The following is a 24700-nucleotide window of genomic DNA, read 5'->3' as shown; positions in this document are numbered from 1 at the left end:
TAATTTGCCCCTCCTTTACACTGTGGGAAGGTTTTTTTCTGTTTTGTTTTTAATTATTTACTTGTTTTTTAGTTTGTGAACTGCCCTCAGATCTCATGATAAAGGGTGGTATATTAATAATAATAATAATAATAATAATAATAATAATAATAATGTTACTACAACAACAGTTGCACTGTCCATAACTCCCACCCAGAAGAGAGACTGGGGGAGAATCCCCATTAAGATTCTGGTAAAGTGGGCTGTAGGCCATGAAACTTTATGCTATAAGAAATTCACCAGTTTTTAAGGGTTCTGTTGAAATAGGAGGGTAAATTCCTCCCCATCTCCACCACTGCAGGAAACTCGATCATCCACACAAAGCAGCCCGTTGCTGGTGCTTTTTGGACTGCCGCATGCTCTTGCGACAGCCTCAGTTTAGGAGCTCATGTTTGTTATTTGGGGCACTGGGCCCTTCCATTTGCATGCCAAGTTGGGCTGCCTGCAAGCTGGGCAGACCTGGATTCGGTTCAAATCCTGCCTCTGCTATGGAAACAGGGGCACATCTACACTGCAGACCCACACTGGATTAGGCGCCATACCTCCTTTCCCTATGAAAGCTTAGGCTGTGTGTGTGTGTTTTTGTTGCAAGCAGTTAGGCAACTCTGGAAGGATTATCAACCACTCTGGAAAACACAATTCCCAGTTATTACTTGGGGGAAGTCATGGCCCTGACAGTGCAGTCCTCAGAAATCAGTCACATTGACTTCAATGGGGTTTACTTCCAGGTAATGGGGTCCAGAATGGCAGCCTGCAGTGAGGATAAAAGAGAGGCAGGGTTTCCTTGTCTTCCAGACCTGCCATGTGTATATGCATTCCTGGGGCAGTTTCCTGAAGCGAAACGCTGAATATGGCAATATGTAAAATTACGCGTGTGTGTAACTTTTTTTTTAACTTTTCTTTTTTTCTGGAGAAAACTTTTGGTTATTTTCGTCTTGTGCATCCCTTCGGTGGGAAATATATGGCGTAAAAGCAGGCCGTTTCCTCCTCGCAGTCCGAAAGACCCAAAGGGAAGACATTCTCTACCTGGCCTGGGACTGCCGGAGGCGCCTGCCTGGTCATCACCCCCCTCCGAAAGCAGCAGCAGACTCGGGCTGGGAAGCGGGGAAGGGGGCGCGGGGCTTGAGGATGGCACCGAAAACCACCGACGGGGATGTTGCTCTCCTTGGAGCGCTTTCGCCAGCGCAGCGTCGCCGCCCTCATCATCTTCCTCACGCATAGAAAGATGGGAAATCCACCCCAGAAACACACACACACACCCCGGTCCAGGTCCTGGCCTTTTGAACCTGGATCGGCGGCGCAAGCCCCTGGCCCGCACCCGGCCTTGGCAGCCTGGCCGGCGGACAAAGGAGGTCTTTCACGGCGGATTTCCTCAGGTGAAACTTCCCTCCGTCTTCGCAGGGACTTGAGCCTCCCTCCTTCCCTCGGCCGGTCGCGGCCTGCGCCTTCAGCTGCAGCAGCGGGGCCCTGGGTCCCGCCGGCCGGAGAAGTCGGCGGCCTTGCTCGACGGCCGGCGGGACCCAGGTCAGGCCTGCTCGGCTTCCTTCCTCCCGCTACGCACCCAGAAAGCTTCTTGCGTCCCTCTCCTCTTTCCACAGAGTGATGGGACCAAGCCGGGTGCATATATTTTTTGGGGGGCGGGTGGGGGGTTAGTGGCGGAAGATCCCCACTGCCCAAACGGCTCCCCGTCGGGGCCACACTTCAGTTTCAGGCACAATTCCTCAGCCCTGGGATCTGGGGTCCCGCCGTGGTCTCCCGCCTTCTGTCTCAGGAGGCCACATGCGCCTCAGCACCCCTCCAACCCCACGGGCACACCTCCCCACACACCCCGAGCCCCTTTTCACTCCATCGCGGAGCCGTGTGCTTGTGCGTACGCGCGCGCGACGGTTCAGCCGTCGGAAGAGCAGAGCTCTCTCTCTCTCTGCTCGGGGGCTCCCTTCGACTCTCGGCTCCGCTCCTGCCCCAAGTGTGTCTCTGGCAGAGTTGGCAGCTTGTGGTTCCCAACTAGCAAGGATGAGGGCAACGGAAGGGCACCCCACGCCGAGGCCGAAACCTCGCAGACCTCCCTGAAACGGCAGAAAACGCGATTTCCCTCAACCAGGCTGCGGGGTGGGGTGGGGGGTTCACTCTCCGACTGCCCGTCCCTTCGGATGTCGCCGAGGGGAGAGGGAGACCCTGGCCACAACAACTGGCACCACCAACCCGTAATTTCTTGCTTGGTACCAACGGGAGACCAGCACTTTAGCCAAGGTCTCTCTCTCTCTCTCTCTCTCTCTCTCTCTCTCTCTCTCTCTCTTTTTAATCTTGTGCCCACGATCCTCCTGCCTTTTTCTTCTTTTTTAAAAAAGCCTCTCTTTCTGCGGCCGTTAGCCATTCCCGCTCCCCCGCACACCTCTGTAGCAAAAGCAAAAAATCTCCCCAAACGGAGGACGGTGTGGGGGTTAGGGAGAGACGAGACGAGAGAGAGACCCTGGCTAGATGGCATTCATCTTTCTGTGGTTTGGAGATTACCATTAATATCTGCTCTTCAAAGGAATCCGAAACTTCCTAACGAGCCAGGGAGTGTTTCTGAGCGCAAAGTGTGCGTGTGGTTCTCCCCCCCCCCCTCCGCGCGCCTCCGGTGTGGTGTGTGTGTGTGTTGTGTATGGGCGGGTGGGGGGGGCGGCGAGTGGGAGGGAGGGAGCTCTCAAAGGCTGGACTCTTTTTTTTTCTTCCTCCCTCCTCGCTCTCTCTCGCTCTCGCTCTCTCTCTCCCAAGGCAAAAGTGTTCTCCGTTCCAAACTTTGTCTAAACTTTCACTTTCAGAGCTCCGAGGCGGGGTTACAGACCAGCATGGAGTAGAGCGAGAGGCAGCGCGAGAAGGAGCCGCCGCCGCCGCCACTGCTACACAGAGAGAGAGAGATAGAGACGCGAGAGCACCCAGCGCCGCCGCCTGAGCTATGCCGCTGCTCGCCTTGTGAACACCCAGTCCCGCAAAAGCAAAGCCCCCAAGTAACCATGTACTCCCCATACTGCCTGACCCAGGTAACCAGCCAGCCCAGCTCGCGGTGGAGGGAGGGAGGGAGGGGGGGAGAGAGGGTGGCGGGTGGGGGGGGGGGAAGAGCGCCTCTTTCTCGCTCCCTTGCTGGGACAGGCGAGCCAGAGGAGCCGGGGGCCGCTTCTGTCCGCTGTTTGCGCGTTGTGGTGTTGTTGTTGTTGTTGTTTGTTGTCTGTCCTCCTCCCCTCCCCCTCTTTCCTCCCCCTTTCTCCTCCCCCCCCCCTTCGCAGCGCGGCGTTGCCTCGGATTCCCGGCTGCCTCGCTCGCTCTGCCGCGGCGTTTGTTGTCGCTGCCGCCGCCGCCGGTGCGAGGGTTGATTTCTGCCTCCTTTTGCGCGCTTTCGCTGCGGAAGAAAGGGACCCTCGCGCCTTCCCTCCCCTCCCTCCCGCCCTCCCTCCCTCTCTAAGTCCTCCTTGCAAAGGAGAAGTGGGGGAGAGGGGGTTGGAGAGAGCCGAGAGGGGAGAGATGGCATCTTTCCAAGCTCTTTGTTATATTCGCTGCACATGGGTTTAGGAGTTCAGAAAATGGCGCTTCTCCCAAATTTATTTCAAGAAATGTAAAGAGCGGGGGGGGGCGCGCATGGGGTGCGAGGGGGAGGAGGAGACGGGAAACCGGGCTGGGTGGCCAAGTGGCGGGTTGAGACCCTGGTTGCATTAGGGGTGGGGGGCGTCAAAAAAGAATGTGCGGGAGAAATGCGAGGTTGTCGCTCGAAACGGGAGGGGGGGCTGCCTTGTGCGGCCGGGGGGGGGAAGCAGGAGAAAGATAAGTTTCTAAAGTTGAGCGATTTTGAGATATGCCCGTGCTCTCCGCCCGCGGAGAAGTGCCGTCGCACGTCGGAGGTTGCCCTGGGTGGGCATCGGAGGAGTTGCTGGGGAGAGGGAGGGGGAGAGGGGGGGCGCTGGGAGGGGATTCCAGGCAAAGGCGGCGCGCGGGCGGGGTGGTGGTGGGGGGGGAAAGAGATAATCTTTATTATTTCGGCGGCGGCTGCGTTTAGTCCCAACCTTGACTTGGGTCTCTGCTTCCTCCCGCCCCCCGCCTCCCTCTCTCCCGCCGCTTCGAGAAAAGGAGCTTAGGCGAAAATCAGAAACTCCTTACTTTATAGCGGGGTGGGGGTACTTTTATATTTTATTTCACAAGCTACACTTCCCTCCCGCTCCTTTCTTGAACGGGGACAGGTAGATGACACTGTTGCCACAACTCTCGTCCATTTCGGCCCCCTCCGTCGGTTTCCTTAAATAAATAAGCAAACGCTCAAACGGCCCTTCCAGGAATGCAGGTCGGGCGCATTTGGGGTGGGGGAAAGAGAAGAGGACTTTTGCGCGGCGCTTTTATTATTTTTCTGCGAGCGAGAAAATTGGCGCCATTGGAAAAAAAAAATGCGGTTCCGTAGCGGGAGCAGCCAAACACCCTCCCCACCCTCCATACCCGAGGAAGCGCTCTTGGCATATTTCTGCTTCGCTCCGTCTTAGTTGCGGGTGGGGGGGGGGAAGAGAGAGAGAGAGAGAGAGAAGGGAAGAGAAATGTCCCACCCCCACTTTTTTAATGGAGCGCAAAGCAAAGCACCCAACCCGACCCCGCTTGGCTTGCCCGCTCAAGTTCTCTCCCCGAAGCCGAAGTGCCTGGCGGAGCCGCCTCGGCGCGGCGCGTCCCAGGGGAAGGAGAGGCGCGCGGAGAGGAGCCGCGGCGCGGAGACTGGCGCGCGCGCGCAGGGGCGGAGGGGGGGGGGCAGAGAGAGAGAAATTACTTTGGAAATATATGTAATGAGGAGCCGAGAAGAGCCGGAGACCCGCTCAAACCCCCCAAACCCCACCCCGCTATGCCGAATCAGGCATCTGGAGAGGGAGAGAGTTTTGTTTCTTGCCTTCGCGTGATAAGTGGTGTGTGGACATCAAGAAGCGCGATAAGTGGACGGGGAGGGCAAAGCTCAGCCTGGAGAGAAGGGGGTGGGGTGCGGGGCAGAGAGGATAGTCCAGCAGAATAGTAGTGATGATGATGATGATGGAGCAGCCTGGACCTCGCCGCCTTTCGCCTGCCAGACCCGCAGCCGGGTGCCAGCCTGTTGAGTCTCACTCTGCGCCCCCCCTTCCAATCACTGGCCCGCCTGAGTTGCGACGGGTCCGATTGCACAGGCTGCTCTAGATGAAGCAGCTCGCTTCTTCCCAGGCCGACAGGGCTCTCCTTCTCCCCGTCGTCGTCCCCCCAAGCTCCTTTTCGCCGTCCGGCAAGGGCAAAAATATTGTGCGCGGGGAGTGGATGGGAGGGAGTAGAGGATCTGGGGTGGAGAGCAAGGGGTCCCGGGTCTCTTTCCGCGCGATTCCTCTGGCTCGCCCGCCGCGGGAAGCGGGAAAAAGCAATCCGAGCCGGAGCGAGCCCGGCCTCACTTCGCTTCCAGAGCCGGAGGGAAGTCGAAAGTTGAGAGAAGCGTTTCAGTTGCAGCTCATCACACACACACACACACACACACCGAATTCCCTCCGCTGCCCCTATTAACGCGGGAATCCAAAGTAAAAAAAAAAAAAAAAAAATTAAAATCCCCACCATTTACTTTTGCGGCTCCCAAAATTATATTTGGAAATCCCACAGACTTATTTGAAAGGTCGCCTCGGGTAGACACACAGACGCACATATTTAGGGGAAGGGTAGAACTAGCTGCGCGCCACTTCCACGCGTTGGGCTTGTTTTTAAGCGAAGGCAACCCGAGGTGCGTGAAACTTGGAAGCCCCGTCCGGATATTCCTGACCGTCTGGCGTCTGGATGCCCCCGAAGCAGCTCGGCCGGCCTCCCGAGGTCGCGTCCCGCGCGGAGATCCGTGGCAAACTTTCTGCCGCCTTCTCGGGGATCCAAGTGGGAGACGCTGTCGCCGCAAACCCCATCTTCCTACACGGACTATTCTCAGAAATATTGGTGACTAGGAGATAGTTTCCAGGGTTGGATTTGGCGCGCAGCGTAGGGAAAGAAAAGCTATATTCGTATGCGAGGAGAAGTGTTATTTTTTAACTCTTACAGACGAGTGGCAAGCAGAGTATCAATTCTGAAATACATTTTTTCTTACCCCAACCAAGTTACAGTTTTAGCAGCGCGTTGCTGCTCACTGTACTGATAAGATCTCTTCCATGTGTAGCAAATATATATACTGTATATTATCTATGATTATGAATATAGTTTGAGGGATTGAGCTAGGCGCTGGAAGCACGTTCCAATACTTATATGCTTGTCAGAATTGGTGGCTCTAAAATATTGTGCACAGAATATGTTTACAATTAAATATATATATTAACTCTCTCCCTTTTTTTAGCTTAGTGCACAGGCATGCACACATGCATATGTTGTTGTATGAAATGCAGAACAACTCAGGCATATTCCATTTTATAAATGTTTACACTTTCTGCAATATATTCCATATTATAAACAATTCCTCCTTTATTTTGCTTTACCCAAACATTCTTCCAGTGGAACATCTAAGGGTGTCCTGCCCCTTCCCACTTGCAAACTCCTCCAAAAGTAGCGCATGAAAAATCCAAATAGAAATATCAACATAACAAAGCAACAATCACATGTAAAACATACACAAAAGCAAAGTTGATACCTAAAAATCCTACCGGCAGATAATTCAATTTAAAATGCCTTTATTGGCATATAATTATTTCTCTGCCTTTTGGAGGCTAAAAATAAATATTTCTTGAGCTACCTAAGAGAACAATCCTAAACATGTGATTTGAGATGTATGGACTACATCTTAAAGGCTGGTTCCTCAACAACTACCTGCTTTTTATCTCAGTTTGTAAAAACAACCCAGGGCCATATTTATTTGTTCAGTTAGTTTAATGTAAATTTTCCCCCTTGGCCCATCTAATTATAAAGACAGATTACAAAACATTGAAACTTATAAAACAGCCACAAACCTATAAAATAGCTGCGGGGGACACACACCTGAAGATCAATCAAAAGAGAGAAGTCCATTAATTGTTAGTATAAGGAGATGTACACATATTTCTGTAGCATATGTGTCATTCAAGCTGTGCTGTCATAGTAATGCAATATAAGGCCCCTTTTTAGTATTTTGTTTGCTACCTGTTTTAGTGTAGATGAGTACTTAACTTGCAGGGCCTATGGGCAAAGCGAATTTAAGGTGGCGGTTTTGAAAAGAGGAATCCTTGTGTTCAGTTCTGTGCTTTTTGTCTTGCCCCTGGGTCATTGCCAAGGCAGAGAGTCCAGTTTCGTTTCTGCCTCTGGGAAGGAAAACCTTGTGCTCCTTTAAAGAGTTGCCCTTTATTTGTGCCCGGTGAATTAAACCAGTGTTTTTCAACCACTGTTCCGCGGCACACTAGTGTGCCGCGAGATGTTGCCTGGTGTGCCGTGGGAAAAATTGAAAAATTCAAGAGAATTACTTTATATATAGTCAATATAGGCACAGAGTTAATTTTTTTAACATTTTCTAATGGTGGTGTGCCTCGTGATTTTTTTCATGAAACAAGTGTGCCTTTGCCCAAAAAAGGTTGAAAAACACTGAATTAAACAAACCTGGGTTGATCCATGGCAAATGCCCTCAGTAGATAAGAGAGGCTTCTCCCCCCCCCCTTTTGAACTAGATTTATTTTGTTACGATTTTGTAGGCCTGATATTTTGTTTCCCTTGTGGATATTCATACTGCTCGTGACTACCCTCCAAATCACCCATCCCATTCTGAACCCTGTAGGGCACCCACTTTTCCCAGGTGACATTCCATTCGCTCAACTGATGCATCTCATACCATAAAAAGGCTATCTTGTAGCCCAATCCTGTCCAGCTTGGATTGACCCCAGCTGCCTCTTGTACTATAACCGGGCTTGATCCATTCAGTTAGCTTGGAGTTTTGCTTGCACAGCTTTTGACTTGCATTAATGTTTTCGGCAGCCGGTGTTTGCCCAAGTTCCCGGGGTATTGTACACAGACCTGAAATTATCGTCATGCCCTTGCAGTCACATTTTTCCTGAAGTGGCCACCGCCACAGAAGTTTTTCATTTATTATGTGGTGGAATGTTGGACTCTTTTGCACTTTCATTGTGGTTCCCACATTAGATCTGTTCTCCTTTCTAGAAGTTTGTTATCTGAGACTTTAGTTTTGCTGGGAGCTCAAAGCATACGCAACGTAAAATCAGGCTGCTAATATTGAATCGACAGCATGTAGAATGCCATTTTATTTGAAGGGTGTCTGTTACGCAGCAGAGGATGTGTATGTGTAGGGGCGAGAGTTACAAATTTTGTATAATTTTGTATAACTTCCTAACATTACCTGTATTTGCAATTCAGAATAACGGCAGGTTTTCACAAAGGGCCATATCAGGCAATATGTGTTTTCTGTGCATGTCTAAGATAAAAAGAAGAAGGCAGATTTTTATTTTTTTTAAATCAGAATCAGGAGTAGTTGCAGAGTTGGTTTGGATCATGGTTATAATCTATATTGCGGTCTTGTGTTGCCATTATATCTTTTATGTACAGATAAGCCTCTATATAGTACAGGTAGCCTCTAGGGGTAGGGCCATATATAGCATTAGTGTATAATATGGAATACCCTAACACATAATAGATGGTGAATATCATAATGGCAGAGTATGTGTAGCGCAACAGAACATTTCTTGAAACAAAATAGAAAATTCTTCCCAGTAGCACCTTAGAGACCAACTGAGTTTGTTCTTGGTATGAGCTTTCGTGTGCATGCACACTTCTTCAGAACATTTCTTGTCTGCCCTCAAACATTTTGCTGATCTAGATGACTGCAGAAGCTGATCTGAGAGATGCAGCCTGTAACCTTGTGCAACATTGTACAGAGTGCAGGTGTGAATCTGTCCGAGTGTGCAAAGATGCCCCAATATGCTCTGCAAAATTACAAGGGATTTTGGGACACACGCTTTGGGTGTGACTGGCGCCGATATTCTGCTTTTGTGCTTAAATGTAGAAACTCCTCTCATTCAGATGTACACGTTAGCAGCACTTTCAAGCTATCTATCTGCGCAACTGTTCACATGCTCTTCACATTTAGAATGGCTCAGAAACTGCATTAAGAAACTGGCAGTTAATAGGCAAATGTAGGCCTCTGCATGCAAATATTGAAGAAATTGGGACAATAATATATTTATTATATAGTCTTAAGACAATATCTTAATGAGACCAGTTGTTTATTTGCAGATACCAAGACATTAAGAACAAGATATGTGTGATATCAGTTGTGTACAGTCAGAGCAATAATTGGCTGTAGGGATGATTGTGGCCCTTCTATGGAATTGGTTTGAAATATGGAATGGAGCTGCTGAACTGTATACGGCAGTCGCTATTACATTCCTATATTTGGTGGATTTTTGAAGTTAGGGTGAGTAGCTTGTTTTCTTTGACAGTCATCTATTATTTGTTTAGGCTGCATTCTTATATCTGCAGTTGGGAGCAATTCTTGTTGAACTCAGTGGGAGTTACTTCTGAGTAGACTTTAGGACTGCACATTTCTAACCTGCCCTGTCCCAAAGATTAGGGCTGTATAAATGTAAAATTAAACATACATATAATTACATAGAAAACTAATGCAAACCAAACAGTTAATGACAGTATTTGCTAGAGTTTCACTACCCCTGTCCTTGACACTTGGACAGTAAAAGTTGGCTGGAATACTATGAATTATTAGCATTTCTTTCTTTCTTTCTTTCTTTCTTTCTTTCTTTCTTTCTTTCTTTCTTTCTTTCTGCCTTTTCTGCCTTTCTTAAAGCTAAAAGACAAATCTTTGGAAAATGACATTGTTTGCCAAGAGGGGACTTGAACGGTGAAAACAAATGAGCTAATGCTGTCCAGCCTATCACTTCCCCTGGCTCTGTTTCAAGAGATTGTTTGCAATACCAAAATATACGATTGTCTGGCAGTGCAGAAGACTATTCTTTCTATCTGTTTATCAGTGCGATATTGGAGTGCCTCGCACCCGAGTCCTGTAGCAAATTTGGATGTGTTCTCATGACGTCTATAGCTTGTTGCTTTTCCACTGTAGCTTCAGGACTGATTCTACGGGTGCTTTTATTCGCTTTGCATTGCATTTGCACTGCATTCTTCTGTGAACCTCACTGGAAGAATCTCCACATGTGCATGCAACTGTTTGAATGATCGAAAGTACTTTATAAAGCTTTGCCTCTGTGTAACGCCCTGGAGCACTCTGATCAAATCGATCAGATGTTCCACAAAGCCTCGGAGATGTGGCTGCTCTCTTCTATTCAGCTCTTTCAGTTTTAAGGAAAAATTTTATCGGCTGAATTTTACATGTCCCTTCACCTTTCAAGGGGAATTTGGCCATAGATTCTTTCCTGGGGTGGGTGGGAATGTGGCTGGAATATTTCCATTAAAATGTGAAATATCAATAACAGATTTCATGTGTTTGTGTTGTGGGCTGTGAGGACTGGTGAGTTATGGTGAGGAAAATTGAAAGTATCAAGATATATGCAAACACAAAGCAAAACTGAACAATGCACCAGGCAATAAAGGAGTCTGGAATTAGTGAGGCTATAAATAAACATTTATGCAGTGTTGAAACGAGCATTCAGGTGAGTTTACAAACAATTCATTAAGATATTTATAAACTTTCGCAGTTTGGGACTATCAATAGAAACTTAATTGCAAACTGTAAACAACTTTTCTTTTCATGTGAATGATGAACGGAGGCTCCATAAATGGGTTGTTTTGTGTCGTCTTTCTTGCTTTGGCTTTTTTTGGTGTGTACAATGCATACCAAAAACTTAGGACGACTAATTCTACTGAATGGATTCTTTCCCCTCTCCTTCTTCTTCTACTACTAGCTTTTGAAAGCTCCTGAGATTTTGTTTTTGAAAGTTGCTTTCAGTATTAGGATGCAGTTTCTAAATGCTGCAGGAAGAAAGGTGAGCCGCTCGGCTTTTGATTGCATAGCTTATGTAGAAAGAGCCTATAAATCAATGTGTATTTGATATTGCAAGAACAACGCACTTAATTGGGCAATTATTTGAGAGCATATGGCACATATATACATATATATATATATATATATTTGCAGATGAACTTTGTGTATGGTGCAAGCCTGACCGTATACCGAAGGTGGGAGAAAGGCCTATGTGGGAACTTCAAGAAGCTTGCTTTCACTGACCGTGTGGCTGCAACCACAGCAGAATGGTGTTTGCATGCATTTGTTTGTGTTTGGTGTAATGCTCACTGTATATTTATCATGGGTTCCTGCCATTTAGAATAACCCAAAAATAGGAACCGTCACAATCCACCGCCCACAAGATTTGGAAATGGCCCATTGTTTTTAATAGGGCAACTCTGGAGTAGACTGCAACTGTACGCAAGAAACATTGCACGTATACCCACATGCATATACACTTGATAATGTGCCCATAAAATATAAACATATGCTGGCATACCTGCCTTTGTCTTACTACAGCGCCTCGCCCCCCTCGCCACACACATGCATTTTAATGCGTAGCTAGGTATGTGCTTGCATGGCATATGTAGACAGCAAACATTCATGAAGCAAATTGTTATCTACATAGACACAAACCTATGTACCTGTTCTTTCTAGCCTATGGATCACACACAATTATATAAATCAAAAAATCCCACTCCATTTAGCAATATTCCCCCTTGAATATGTGACTGTTTGCATATATGTTCCTCTTTACATGGAGGATGTTGCCTTCCTTTATTTTATTTTATTTTTTAACCAAGGCTGGTTGCAGGCCTGGCACATGCAGCGTTTCACACACATTTCAACGTATGGATCCTGATTTTTGGGGCAGCTTCCACAGACTTCTGTTGGATCTGGCAGACAGAATGCCAGCCCATATGCCTAAAATCTATGCATGGAGACTTGTTTATTCGAGCTCTGATTCTCCAAATAACTCATTTATCCAGAATGAGGTCATGTTCCCAAGCGTACAGCAAATATGGCAAGAAGCACTCAGCTTATCCCAGCCCCTGCTAATCTTCATTAAATCCACGTCCCCTAATTTTGTTTAGCTAACCGTTGCCTAGCCTCGCAGTGACTGTCTGTGGGGCGCGGAGGTGCTCCTTGACTCGGCTATTCTTTCAAACTTCTCTTGTGCACTCTCCCTCCCTTTCCCAAACTTGATTTATAAAATACAGACTTCAGTGATATCCAGCCCTAGTCAGACAGCATTTTCTCGATTGCCTCTGGGTTTCAGGGGCTCGAGGTGGTGGTGGGAGATGGATGGGGAGGTTTTTCTGTTTCCATCCCTCCGTCTAGATTGTGCAGATGTTTGCCAAGTGATGATGTTCCTCGATACGTTGGGGAAGGAGGCAGCCATCCTCAAGTCTGCGGCCTTCATGCATTATGCACTGCTTTCCCATATGCCAAGTAAGTAAGGTCCTTGTCGTCAGTGGGACGGCAAGCAGCCCACCCCTTTCAGGGCCTGTGTCTAAATGCCACTACAAGGTATAAATCAGGCCCCTGAAAGGGCTTGGAAAGTCTTAATCACTGTTTCAGATGCTTCTGACTGTTGCCCCTCATTAGGGACCTTTTGATAAAGCGAAATGCTGTCTCTTCGACCCCCCAGCCAGTGAGTTAGGGGCACAGAATTAACTGTATGGCACAACTTAATTCAATGCAGCCGTTTGGGTAACGGCTTGTATTGGATTACCATTTGATTTCAGCTTGCTAGGTGTTTTGGATAACTGAGGCCTGGGGATAATAGGGGGGCCTGCTTGGTTGCTCCACCCCAACCACAGAATCCTTTGTGGTACTAATATGGCGGTTATGACTCTTGTAGTGGTTGCAGTGGATTCTTAGAGAGAGAGAGAGAGAGAGAGAGAGAGAGAGAGAGAGAGAGTGTCATGCATCTTTGCTGGGAGAGTTAAGCAATGCCAGGAAAAAGATAAAGGGGAAAGACAGCGAAGGAGCCAAATAGCATTCATAAGAAAACCAAAATCCCGTTTTGGAGGACAGGGAGAATTATAATTTTTAAAACTAGCAGCACCCATCAGCTTGAAAACCAATACCCATGATTTCTGAAAGGTGGCATCTTTAGCCAAAACCCTGCTTACTCTGACTCATATTCGTCTGGAAAATCTACTGCCTGGCCCCCTTTTCCATGTAATTTGTATAAAGAAGAGGTGCTGCGATGCCCCTTTTATGTGTTGGCAGCTCTTGGAAAAGTTCAGGTGGATTTTTCATGACTCTAGGAATCTGCTGACAGGAACCCTTGTACAGAATCAGGCCATTGCTCCGTCTAGCTCAGTACATTCTCTGCCGACTGCTAGCATTTCAGATGGGGTTTTCCTCTCCCAGACCCATTGGGAGGTTGGAGTTGGAACCTACCATATTCAAAAGCATATCGTGTTCTCCCACAGAGGTGTTGCCCTTCCCCATGTGATATTGGCTCTTCAAACAGGGATATTTCCCAGACCTGCTTGGCCTATGAGAATGCTCTCAAAGGGGCACTTTAGCATCCATTTGCTCTGCAGACATTAATTTCCTTCTCTACTGGCTGCAGGCCGTACAAAGTGGTGAACATGACTATACCTCAGATGAGCAGGATCTGTGCAGTTCAGCCTCACTGGCAGAACAATACCTTTTTCTGCAAAAATCACAGAGGCCCGCTGGAGTTTGGTCACATTCAAATTTTTCGCCTTCTTCTCCAATAAATCTAAGAACTCATTTGCTGCAAAGAGGGCATCTTCCTGTCAAAGACCTATTTATTCACATGTGTATTTATAAAAACAGCTGTGGAGGGTGTGGGTTTTTTTTTTAAAAAAAAAACCTTAAAAGAAACAAGTAAAGGGCGGTTAAATAATTGAAAAGGACTGAAATTTCAGAGAGAATACCAAAAGAGAAAATGAATGAGGGAGGAGGGTTGATGTGTGTGTGGGGGGAGAGCAAGCATTGTTTCATAATTGATTTTTTTTGTGGGGGGGGAAAGCACTTTCTTGGGGGGGGGACTCTGGCCCAATAACATTCCTCCTGGAGAAGGGGGAATTTTGCCTGGCTTTTTAGCCCTTCTCCCTCCCCACACTGTTGCTTGACAAGTGTTTAAAAATGCATGGTGCACTAAATGAAATAAATTCTGAAAGTGTAAAGCAGCGGATTGCTATAAATTTATAATCTGCACCTGCTGGAATTGGTATCCAGTGAGGCTGGTTTACTGCACAGATTAGTGCAACTTTACTCGACGTGTATGTATCTGTCTATGGCAGGCGATGGCAGCTTGAGCTGGCTCTGTAGCCCTGCCTGCCTCTTTGGAGGGGAGTGGCAGATGAACCCCAACAGGAGAGAATGGATTTCAGAACAAAAGAAGCAAATGGAGGCTGCATCTAGCAAGGGAGAGTAATTTTCTGCCGGCCGTTGCATCGTCCGGTTTTAGCAAATCCATTCGTATCGCACGAACTGAAGCGCCTCAGGTTCTTCAGGGCACTCAGGTTCAACTTAGCGTGCGGCAAAACAAAGCAAGCCATTACTTAGGTATCAGGCCCCCAATGGCATCCTGCGACATCATTTGTTGAGTGCGACTGTATAGGACATACAGTTGAAACTCGAAAAATTTGAATATCGTGGAAAGGTTCATTTCTTTCGGTAATTCAAGTTAAAAGGTGAAACTAATATACGTGATAGACTCGCGACATGCAAAGCGAGATATGTCAAGCCTTTATTTGTTATAATTGTGATGATTATGGCGTACAGCTGATGAGAACCCCCAAATTAACGATTTCAACTTTGGGGCTTTCATCAGCTGCACGCCATAATCGTCACAATTATAACAAGCAAAGGCTTGACATATCTCGCTTTGCATGTCATGAGTCTATCTCATATATTAAACTCCAGTAGCTAATGAAAACAATTGCTTACATAAATGGGCTTTTCCACGATATTCTAATTTTTCGAGTTTCACCTGTACGTACTTCGTGGCACAAAGTAACAAGAAAGCACCCCCTCTGGCATAGAAGTTTCCTTCTAGCAAGAGACCATGCATGCGTCTGCCCTTCGGTAACATCAGATAAAGCACTTTTTAGGTCTGATGTGGGCATTGTCAACCAGAAACATTTATTACACCCGCTCCTTTGAATGGAAGGGACAATTTAGATTTTTTTTTAAAAGTGGATTCTATGCGTTAAATAATGTCCCAAGCATCATTTCTGTCATAGTAGATCTTAATAGTGTTAACTGTTGTCTCTTTTTTTTTTTTGCAGACGTCACAAGCACAGGTGTGCAATATTATAGTGTAATATTATATATGTCTAATACATTTATGAAACACATCTACTTGCCTTTTCACTTCCCGACTCCCATTTTTATTATTATAAAAAGCCATATCATCGTCATCATAATTAAAACTATTCCTATGCCTGGAACGCCTTGATTGGCAAGCAGAAATTCAACAGGTACAGCACATGGAAGAGCCCCCGTTATCTGACTTTCTGAGGAAAGCCTCACCTGTTGGATTTCAGCCTTCTTAAAAGAGCAGGAGCATTGCCAGGAAAGGAAAGGAGAGGGTTATTTTTGTGTTTGAAATGTAAACTTAATATCTGGATGGGGGGTATTGTTTTACTTGGATAGTATGTTATGCATTTTCATGTTTTTATTTTGTAAATTGCCTTGTGATTTAGAAATTTAATTGACAACAACAACTTAATATACAGGAATGTCTTGAGGAATAAAATATTCATGAAAGAGTGGAGTTTTAATTTTTTTGTTTTTTGTTTTTTTTGCTTAGAGGCAGTTTTGCCAAAGGGTGCTAAAATATTCCTGGATGTAAAAGGGGAAGGATATTTTGAAAGAGAGTTGAGATGGGGTGGTATTTCATGTCTGTTTGTGTCCTGACATGTGTGATATTCTGGATTTTTCATATTGAAATCTCCTACTATATTGCACCAAGTGGGGCATTTTGGACCACGGCGTCTTTCCGTTCCACCTTTATTCTACATATTCACAAGGTGTACGGTTCAGCCGGAAACTCTTCTGAACAAGCCCCAAAGAAATGAATGGGAAGCATGGAAGGGCATTGTAGTGATTTGAGCATCTGTCAGGATTTCTTGTGGCTGTTGTCTGTCCCTTGTAGGAGAAGAAACACATTTCTCCAAACGCTGGCGGGAGACTAGAGTCTTGTATATGTGCTTAAGCGATGTATATATGTCTAAGTGTGTCTGGAGCTGGTAGATTTGGCCACTCAGAGAAAGGGAACCCACTGTTGCTTTTAGGGAATTTATGTTATCTGTCCACTTTCACCCACTCCCGTGGTGTTTCCCTGGCAAGGCAAGGACAAGCCGTGCATCTGTGTGGGAGGGGAAGCATTGTGTGGAACTAATTTACAGCAGTAGCTAAGACTGTGGGGTGATAATTAAGACAGTGTGGCACATGGGTTTGCTTGAGGGAATGGCCCCCTGTTCTCTAATTTAGATGGGCAAGGAAAAGGGGATAGCTAGATTTGCTTGTTAAGAGCCCTTCCATTCCAAAGACTCTGCCTGGAAGAAATTGCTCCTGCATTTCATCCGCCACTATGAAGTGGGCCACAGTTATTCCCATTTTACAGCTTGGAAAGTAAAGCTGAAATAAAAGGCCCTGCTCAAGACCATCTGACCGGTTGATTTTGAATCCAGATTTCCAAAACTCAACTCTATTTAAGTTGTAGCATGCTTTTGAACCGAGAGCCACTATTCCCAATTCAGTTTCTCTGTCACTGCTGAATGGGTTTGTGAAGAGCAGGTAACTGTAGCACTGCTGCCCCCAATCTGATGCCCTCCAAATGTTTGGGACTACAACTCCCATCATTCCTGACCATTGGCTATGCTGGCTGGGACCGAGGGAGGACACTAGACAGAGGAGGCTGGTGTATCACAATCTCCAGATCTTCGGTTGGGATTAAAGCCTCTTGCCTTCAGATCCAAAAGTCACCGAATACAAAGAAGGATTAGTTATGGGTGCCTAATGCGAGGTACTTGGTGTGGAATTGCTTCATTCACTTGCTTGTTTGTTTTTATCAGGCATCCACACAGCACTGTTCTTCAGTCCTTGTCATCCTATATTTTTGTGGTGGTTCTTATTGTTTCGTCGTTTTGGTTTCAGTTATTTACCTGTGTTTTTATCTTGCATTTTATTCTGTGAACTGCCCCAAGATCTTGTGATGAAAGCGGTGTATAAATTTAATAAATAAATAAAATTCTCCTGCCTTTCCTTAGACTTCGAAAGTCTGATTCCATTGCCCCCTTCCCACAAAAACAAAACAAAACAAAACAAAACCAAGGAGTGGTACAACTTCAACAGGTATAGATGTATTTGGTTCTACTCTCCTATCTTTTGAGAAGGGCAGGGTTTTGACACAGGCAGTGATTTATCAACAATGCGAACCTATCGCAGCTCAGCACACATCCATTATAGCATTTGTGGTGGGCGCCATGTTTTTTTTTTTAATTGATCTTTTAATTGTTGCTAAAACACTTTCCTGACTCTTTCTCTCTCTATATATATTACTGAAAGAGAGATATAGTGCTTTAGCAACATAATGCTAAGAAAATTATTATAGTATAGTGTTATAGCGCCATAATAAATTAACACTATAGCAGTATGGTGTTACAGCACTGTACCTCTTTTTTAGACGGAAAAATTAAGGGAATGTGTTTTAGCGATAATTATGCTTGATTTAAAAAATAAATAAATGGGGAACAATGCTGATACTTAACGGGTGATGAGCACACATTCATGGCCCCACCCACAGCTGCTGTGTCACGCTTAATGGTGTGGATAGAACATAGCAAGAATGCACACACAGTAAAAGCACACTGCAACCTACAGTGTGGAAAGTGAATTGCAGTTCCACTTGTAGCTTACAGCAGAAGAGCAATGATTGGGGAAGCTTTAGGATTCACCCACCCATTTCATCCCTTTCTTCACCTGAAAAATCTCATCAAGCAATAAAAACATAAGTAGCACCTGCCCTCATGTTTGAGATCTAAAAGACACAACACAAAGGGTGGGGGAGTATGGGGAGGGAGGAGGTAAAGAGCAAACTTGGGCACCAGGACTTAAAATGAATGATTTTAAATAAATAACACATTTACAACTTTAATTTATTTAATTAGTTTATATACCGCCCTTCATCCGAGGAGCACAGGGCAGTCTCGTGCCACGCAGCTACCTCTCTGTTTTCCATCCTGACTTCTGCCCCCTCTAGGAAGAAAAAGTCACCAAATCAATCAATCAACTTATTTATTGCATTAGCCATATGGCCGTAGCACATAGTAAAAGACCAGGCAGTGGCCTGGCATGATTATACAAAGAATACAACAGATACAGTTAAAACATTGGAGGTAAAATCGTGTTGGAAAATACAAATAAATAAAAAGCAATAGCAGGGCATGACGACAGAGTCCATGTCAGGAAGATACATAAGACTAAGGCTAAGGGAAGTTAGCCAAAAAGGTGGTCCTGAGTTTCAGGGCCTGTAATATGTAGATGGCCACTCCACGTGAAATCAAGGGGTTGGCATCTACCAGTAAGTATTTCATGCAGTCAACGTCCCTGGCGATAGTCGCCAGGATTAGAGGGAGAAACCTAGGTCTTATTGAGGCATATAGTGGGCAGTAGAGGAAGAAGTGAATAAAGTCCTCTATCCTTCCCTTGTTGCATGGGCAGAGTCACCAAATTCTGTCCTCTTTGAGACGAGTGGTCACTTCCTACATTCTCTCCATCTGTTATTCCTGTTGACCTCTCTATTCCAAATAGAGTAGCGCTCCCATGGCCGTACTCCTGTGATCATCCTGGTGTGGGGGTGTGCGTGTAGGGGGTGGGGATTTGCGTACAAACGTGTTAGCAAGAGCCTTTGAATGGGAGAGGAGAGCCAAAATGGGCTGGTTGGGCAGTATGGCTCATTCCCCAGCTTCGCCTAGTCCAGTGGCACCAGGCCTAGAAGCATACATAGGATCTTTGGCCAGATGGCTACAGACCCAGCTTTGCTTTGCTGGCACTAAGATGATCCAAAACACCCTGGGGAAAGGGGAGAGCCCGTCCTTCGCAACCCCTTGGCACCACGTGCCACAGATCATGGTCAGTCAGTCAGATTAGTTCATACTGCGTTCATACTTTGCGGCAGTGGCTGACCACACACCTAACAGTGTGCGGTTGTGTGTGGATGCTTGGAGAAAGAGCGTGTAGCCCATTGTCGGAAAGAGTGTTGTGTGTGTTGTGCGTAGTGAAATTGGGGTGGGAACAACAGGACACTTCAATAGGGAGAGGAAGGTTTCTGAAAAAGAGTACTAGCTGCGACCATTGGATCTGACGACTGAACGACAAGCCTTTAGGGGCAGGCCATTATTAATGCCGCTGGAAAAGGTGGCATGGAGATATGCCCATCGATACGTTTAGACACGCATTTGGAAATAATGGCTGCAACTTAGCTAGAAACGCAGTACACTTTTCACCATAGTGGGGCAGACTGTGACCGGGTGGCCCTTTGTGACCTCTCAGTCCACTGTCCAGCTGCTGACCGTGGAAGGGCATCTGCTGCTGCTCTCCCGGCCAGACTTGGGCTGGACAGCCCTTCAAACGGAGGGCTGCTTCAAAAATGGGGCACTTTCCTCTGTCCTCCCACATAATTTCTCTGACCCTCAAACCACACACCCTTAACCTAAGGTTTGGTTTTGCAGGGAGGGGGGGGGGCGTATCCTGCTATTTAAGAACCAGGACTTCGGTAGCTTCCTACTCTTTATGATCAACAGGGAAAGCTTTGTTTTGGGTGCCTTGTCCTCTGGAAGGCTGAAAGACGACAGCCTGGAGAGCTGCCTTCTCAGCGGTTACACTGACTCTCCAAAACGCTCCACCACATGAAATCTACCAATTGATATCTACATGGTTTTTGGGCTGCTACTGTTATTTTAATAACATTCTAAGGTGTTACTGTTTTTTTTTTTTTAATAACTCTGATTATTGTGATTTCTAAATTGTTCATCACCAACTTGGGTGTACTGTTAACAGCACAACAGTGGCACAGAAAAGTGTAAACATAAACAAATGAATTGTTAGAGGATCCTCGGTTCTTGTGGATCAGACAAAAGGGTCTGAATTCCTGCATTTTAATTTCCGTTCTGTCTGAATGTGGCCAATGAGCAACTCCTTCAACTGACTTGCACCACTGCCACTCGGCGAAACAGGTTAGACTGCAATCCTCTACCTCTTAACACGGAGTAAGTCCCGTTCTGCTATTTCTTTATTCATTTAAACTGATCAGCTGTTTTTCTAGAGAAAAAACAAGCACCTAATACATTTAAATAGTCAAAGCTAAAGCATTTTTTTGAAAGCTTAGAATAATTCAAATATTGGAGATGCACATTTGTGTATTTCTCCCCCCCCCAAAAAAAAATGTTCCTAAGCAGAAATAATATTTTAAAGTTGGTCAAAGAGTTGCTGTTGTTTTGTTGTAATTTTAGGAATTTTTATCCTGAATTTAATGAAGCAAAAATTGAGCACTGCCAATTTTTAATTATTTTTTAAAAATAGTATCTTACTTTAGTTTCTCTGGAAAAGATCAACAACAACAAACTATTTCCAACTTCCAGCCATATTTCTATTCATTTTTTAATAAAAAAAAACTTTCTGAATATTCTTTCCTTTTTTGCTACCCTTTCCCTGAATACTTTCCATTAAAAAAAAAACACTGGTTTGGGTTAAATGTATGTCTTAATGGAAAAAAACTGTTATTATGCTACATTATATCTAGTCCATTGGACGCACTATCATGTATATCATGAGCGTACATGACAGGATTTTGGACACTCATCCTGCTTGTTAATGTGCTGTCCTGAGGTGCTGCCTTCCGCAGCAATGGGCTGAGATCACATAGAGCGTCAGAGGAAGCGGGTTGGATTTCTTGACCCTGCCCTGCCCTGCAGATCTCCTGCTGTGAGGTATCATTTCACTTGCGTCTGGGATTGGGGCCTTTCTGGGGGCAGAGCCATAGCCATAACTCAGCTTATTTATAGGTCTCATTTCCCACAAATACACTGGTGTCAGAGTGATGACAGTTTGAATACAGTACAACGGCACAATAGCCGGCGCATGTTAACATAGGCTGTGCCTATGTTCTGTCTTCTCATTTGGAAAGCAAAACAGAACAGCCCCTCCCCGTCGTTTTTACTTGGAGCTAAACGCTGGTGTCTTGTAGGGTTCCCCGCCTCCTCCTTTCGCAATGCCGAGCATCCCACATTGACTGAACGGGACATATTTTTAAAATGGATCTCGCGCCCACCAAGACGCACAAGGTTAAATCTGAGCAAGTTGCTCTTGGGCAGCAGTCGTATTATTTTGCTCCGGTGCAGGACAGAAGAATTGACTTGGGGCACCAACAAAGGGGAAAACACACACACACACGTGTCATAACGAAGGCAGATAAGCACCAAACAGGAAAGTTGCAATTCTGAGACAAGAGCTATGACTAAGGGTATATTGAAACCCCCCAGGATTGCAGTAAATAGCAGTAAACTACACCGACCCCCATTGACCTGATTTAAGCTACAGTCAGAAAGCTTAAAAGCAGGACCTTGAAGTGTAGTGAAGAAGCACAGCAGTGAGACCGTGCAAAATGGGGGCCGAATACAGTGTGATGTGCCGGGTAGCTGGCCTCCGTAATTTGCCCCGTGTAGCAGTGGCTCAAGGAGGAAGAAGATGGGCAGAGCGGCTCATGCCAGGCCTCTGCCGACACCTTGCTCCTCTCTGTGGTTTTCCTCTTGTTCTGAGTCTCCTGTCCCCCCCCCCCCCGTCTCACACACAGTGTGCTCTCTAGAAGTGGCAGTTGCACCCGCACAGAGAAAGCTGCCGCCTTTTCTCCTCTTTCTTTCTCTCTCCTCTGTTCTGCTGCCGACCACTTTTTGGCTCCCGATGAATATCTCCCTCTCCCCTCCCGCCCTTGTATTTTGGCTCCAGCTTTGGCTGTGTTCGCTCAGAGCCAATCTCCTGACCTCCGGGGGCAACCACTTTGCAGCAAACTTTGTCATTCTCCCTTTTTTTGGGGTGGTGGGCGGGGGGAGGGAGGTGAAATTAAGCGCCTATTCTTTGTGGAAATGAGGAGATATTGGGGAGGGTGTTGGCAAAAGTATGGGTTTGGAGAGGGGCTGCTTTGAGTTTCCAATCTGCAGTCAAAACTGTTCTAGCTGGCTCAACAAGAGAGGGTGGCGGGGAAGATGCGGAGGAGTGAGGGAGCCGTAAATGTACGTTTGTGTGTGCGTGCGCAAGACGAGATGGGCATCATCTCAGTAGGTGTAGGAGGCTACAGTGGGGGACTTCAGCACCTGGGAGTGGCAGAACATCCTTCTTTCGTTTGCAGTCAGGGTTCTGGCTTCTTGCCGGACGGCTACAGCTGTGGATTCGGCGATGTGGCTCTGGCTAATGCTGCAGTGTGAGGCAGCATTGCGGTCTGCAGGAGCCAATCAGGAAGCAGGGTTTAGCCGGGAACCTCGCCCGTATGGAGATGGTTGTGGATGGAGGCCTCCTTGTTCTAACCATGCATTTGCTCTGTGAGGGGTAGTAGGGAGACAGGCTGCTCCAACCCCTATACAAGACCGATGCAAACACACCAGGCCTCTATTTTTGTGGGGACCAAGCTGCGTTTGCAAGTTGGATGCAGCCCATGTCCGCCCCACGTTCATGTTGTGTTCATGCACTGCTTTGTTAATTATTACCCTGCATGCCAGACACCTCTGCCCTTTCGCTAACCTCTGAATGGGCACAGGGGAGGAAGGAATTGCTTCTTCAAGCTCCCTCAGCTCCAAGTCCACTCAACCTCAAACAGATTCGGGGCACAGGACTCCCCATTCCTCCATGGCTGGCGTGTGCACACTCCCTGCTTGCCCTCCCCCTACCGCAGTACTTCAAGCTGGGCATGGGTTGAGGATGGAGATGTGGAGATGGTAACAGCTGAATAGATGGGAGAAATGCTTTGTGTTGAGAAGAAAAGGGACTGTGTAGGACCCCAAAGGGGGCCAGGGGTTGTTTTCTTAAGCCAAATGTCTTAGGAGCCATTTAGTAGAGTATTTCTGTTTGGCCTCGACACCCTTGCTATGCATTTCTGGCAGTAGGAAAGAAGCAGAAGATGGAGCGGAACGGTGCTGGGTTTTGATATAAAATGTCACTCATGAAAGCTGAGACCTCTATATCCTCTTCCTTCTCTTTCTTCTCTCTCTCTCTCTCTCTCTCTCTCTCTCTCTCTCTCTCTCTCTTGTTCTTCTTTCTTCCATTGCCCTATGGACAGCTTTTCATGATCTTTCCCCTTCCATATTGGATTGCAATGATGCATTGCTACCCTCCCACCTATTTTTAAGCAGGGTGCTTATTCTAAATAAATTTTAAAATGATAAGCAATAAAACCCACAGGTTCTTCAAGGAAAATGTGGCATTTAACAAGCCTCCCTACATTAAGATATTGCCCTCTCACTGAGGACAGTCTGCTACATGTTTAGCTTTGGTTTCAGTTTTGTTCACAGCAAAAAATATTTGCAACTGGCTTGGTCTTTTACGGACAGCGATGATGTTGACTGAGCTGAAAATTTTCACTCTGGAAGGGGTTGTTTTTTGCAGAGAAATTCAGTTACACCAAAACCAGTGCTTCCACAGGAAATAATTTATTCCGAGGAACACATTTCAATTTTCTGGCAAGTTGTGTCCAAATAAAACCTTCTGTTTTGAATCCACATTTCACAGCAAATGACCTTGTGTTTTGGTTTGGTTTTGATTATCAAATGCCATTTGGTTTAAAACAAACAGCAATTCTCTTGAAATGCTGATTTGAACTGAGGATGATTTCAACAGAAAGATAGAAAAAGGAAAGGAAAGAAGGAAGGAAGAAAGAAAGACCTTTATTTTCTTTTTTGATGTTTCTGAGGTTGAAACTTTTAAGGTCTCGTCTTTTGTGCAGCTGGCTGCTGGCTGTTCCTGCACTCAGCCTGGCTGGCTGGCTGTTGACCATGGCGGCTAAAGTACGCGTTGTCCCGTTGTCCTTACTGTTTTGTTTCCCAGATGTCCAGGAAATTTTCTTTCGAGTATGCTGGATTCCGTGTTTGAAAACTGTGTGCAATAGAAACCTCTGCTTTCCTCCACCAGCACCTGTCTTTTGGTCTCTGCTTTGCGTTTCCTCTGAGATTTGCCAAGTACACTGTAAAGGTGAGCTCCATTTTAGGGGGGGAGAAACCTAGGCAGAAAGAAAATGGAGTGCCTTGGCCCATCTCCCACCGTGAGCAACTGCCAGAGCTGGAAACGCAGCCTGACGAACTGAATGCAGGAGCCTATTACTCGAAAGACATGGGCCTTGGCTATTGCCCTTTCACCAGCCCTTTCCCTGGCTGCCTTTGCAGACTGCCTTTACCTGAATGACAGCTGTGGGGCACTTGGAGTCATGGGTGGAAAAGGCAACCAGCCAGAGCAGTAGTGCTATCTCTGCTGGAGCACTCTTGCAGCTGACCACAAGTCAGAGCCGACCATTCTTTAACAAGCTGCGGGCAGCTTTCCTTTAATCTAATTACTTGTCTGTTACTTCCCCCCTTGCCTGCTCCAGAGCTGCCTTTTCTACCCTTTCTCATGCCATTTTATCCATTCATAAAGTCGTAGCCACTGGAAACCTCCTTATAGAGTGGAACACTTATATACTCAAAA

At 46.3% G+C, this 24700-nt stretch overlaps 1 protein-coding gene and 1 long non-coding RNA gene across 8 annotated transcripts in view; both read left to right on the top strand.

The window, feature by feature from the left end:
- The window catches only part of NFIX (nuclear factor I X), a 237736-nt gene that overhangs the window by 41246 nt on the left and 171790 nt on the right, over positions 1–24700 (top strand). For 2 of the 7 annotated variants that reach the window (XM_033173025.1, XM_033173021.1), the window contains exon 1: positions 2774–3062. In XM_033173025.1, coding sequence (XP_033028916.1) covers positions 3036–3062 — 27 coding nt within the window. In that variant the 5' untranslated portion in view covers positions 2774–3035. Of the gene's footprint in view, positions 1–2770; positions 3063–24700 lie in introns of those variants that run through there. The other 5 variants (XM_033173015.1, XM_033173017.1, XM_033173020.1 and 2 more) reach the window with 5 other exon arrangements.
- On the top strand, positions 10273–13032 carry LOC117060630. The gene is made up of 3 exons (XR_004428015.1): positions 10273–10486; positions 11745–11747; positions 13022–13032. It is a non-coding gene; the product is annotated as an uncharacterized LOC117060630 (long non-coding RNA).

Source organism: Lacerta agilis, chromosome 16 (assembly GCF_009819535.1).
Source record: "Lacerta agilis isolate rLacAgi1 chromosome 16, rLacAgi1.pri, whole genome shotgun sequence".
Classification (NCBI taxonomy): Eukaryota; Metazoa; Chordata; class Lepidosauria; order Squamata; family Lacertidae; genus Lacerta; species Lacerta agilis.
The sequence above is the reverse complement of the archived record's forward strand: the minus strand, read 5'-3'. Positions and strand labels throughout refer to the sequence as shown.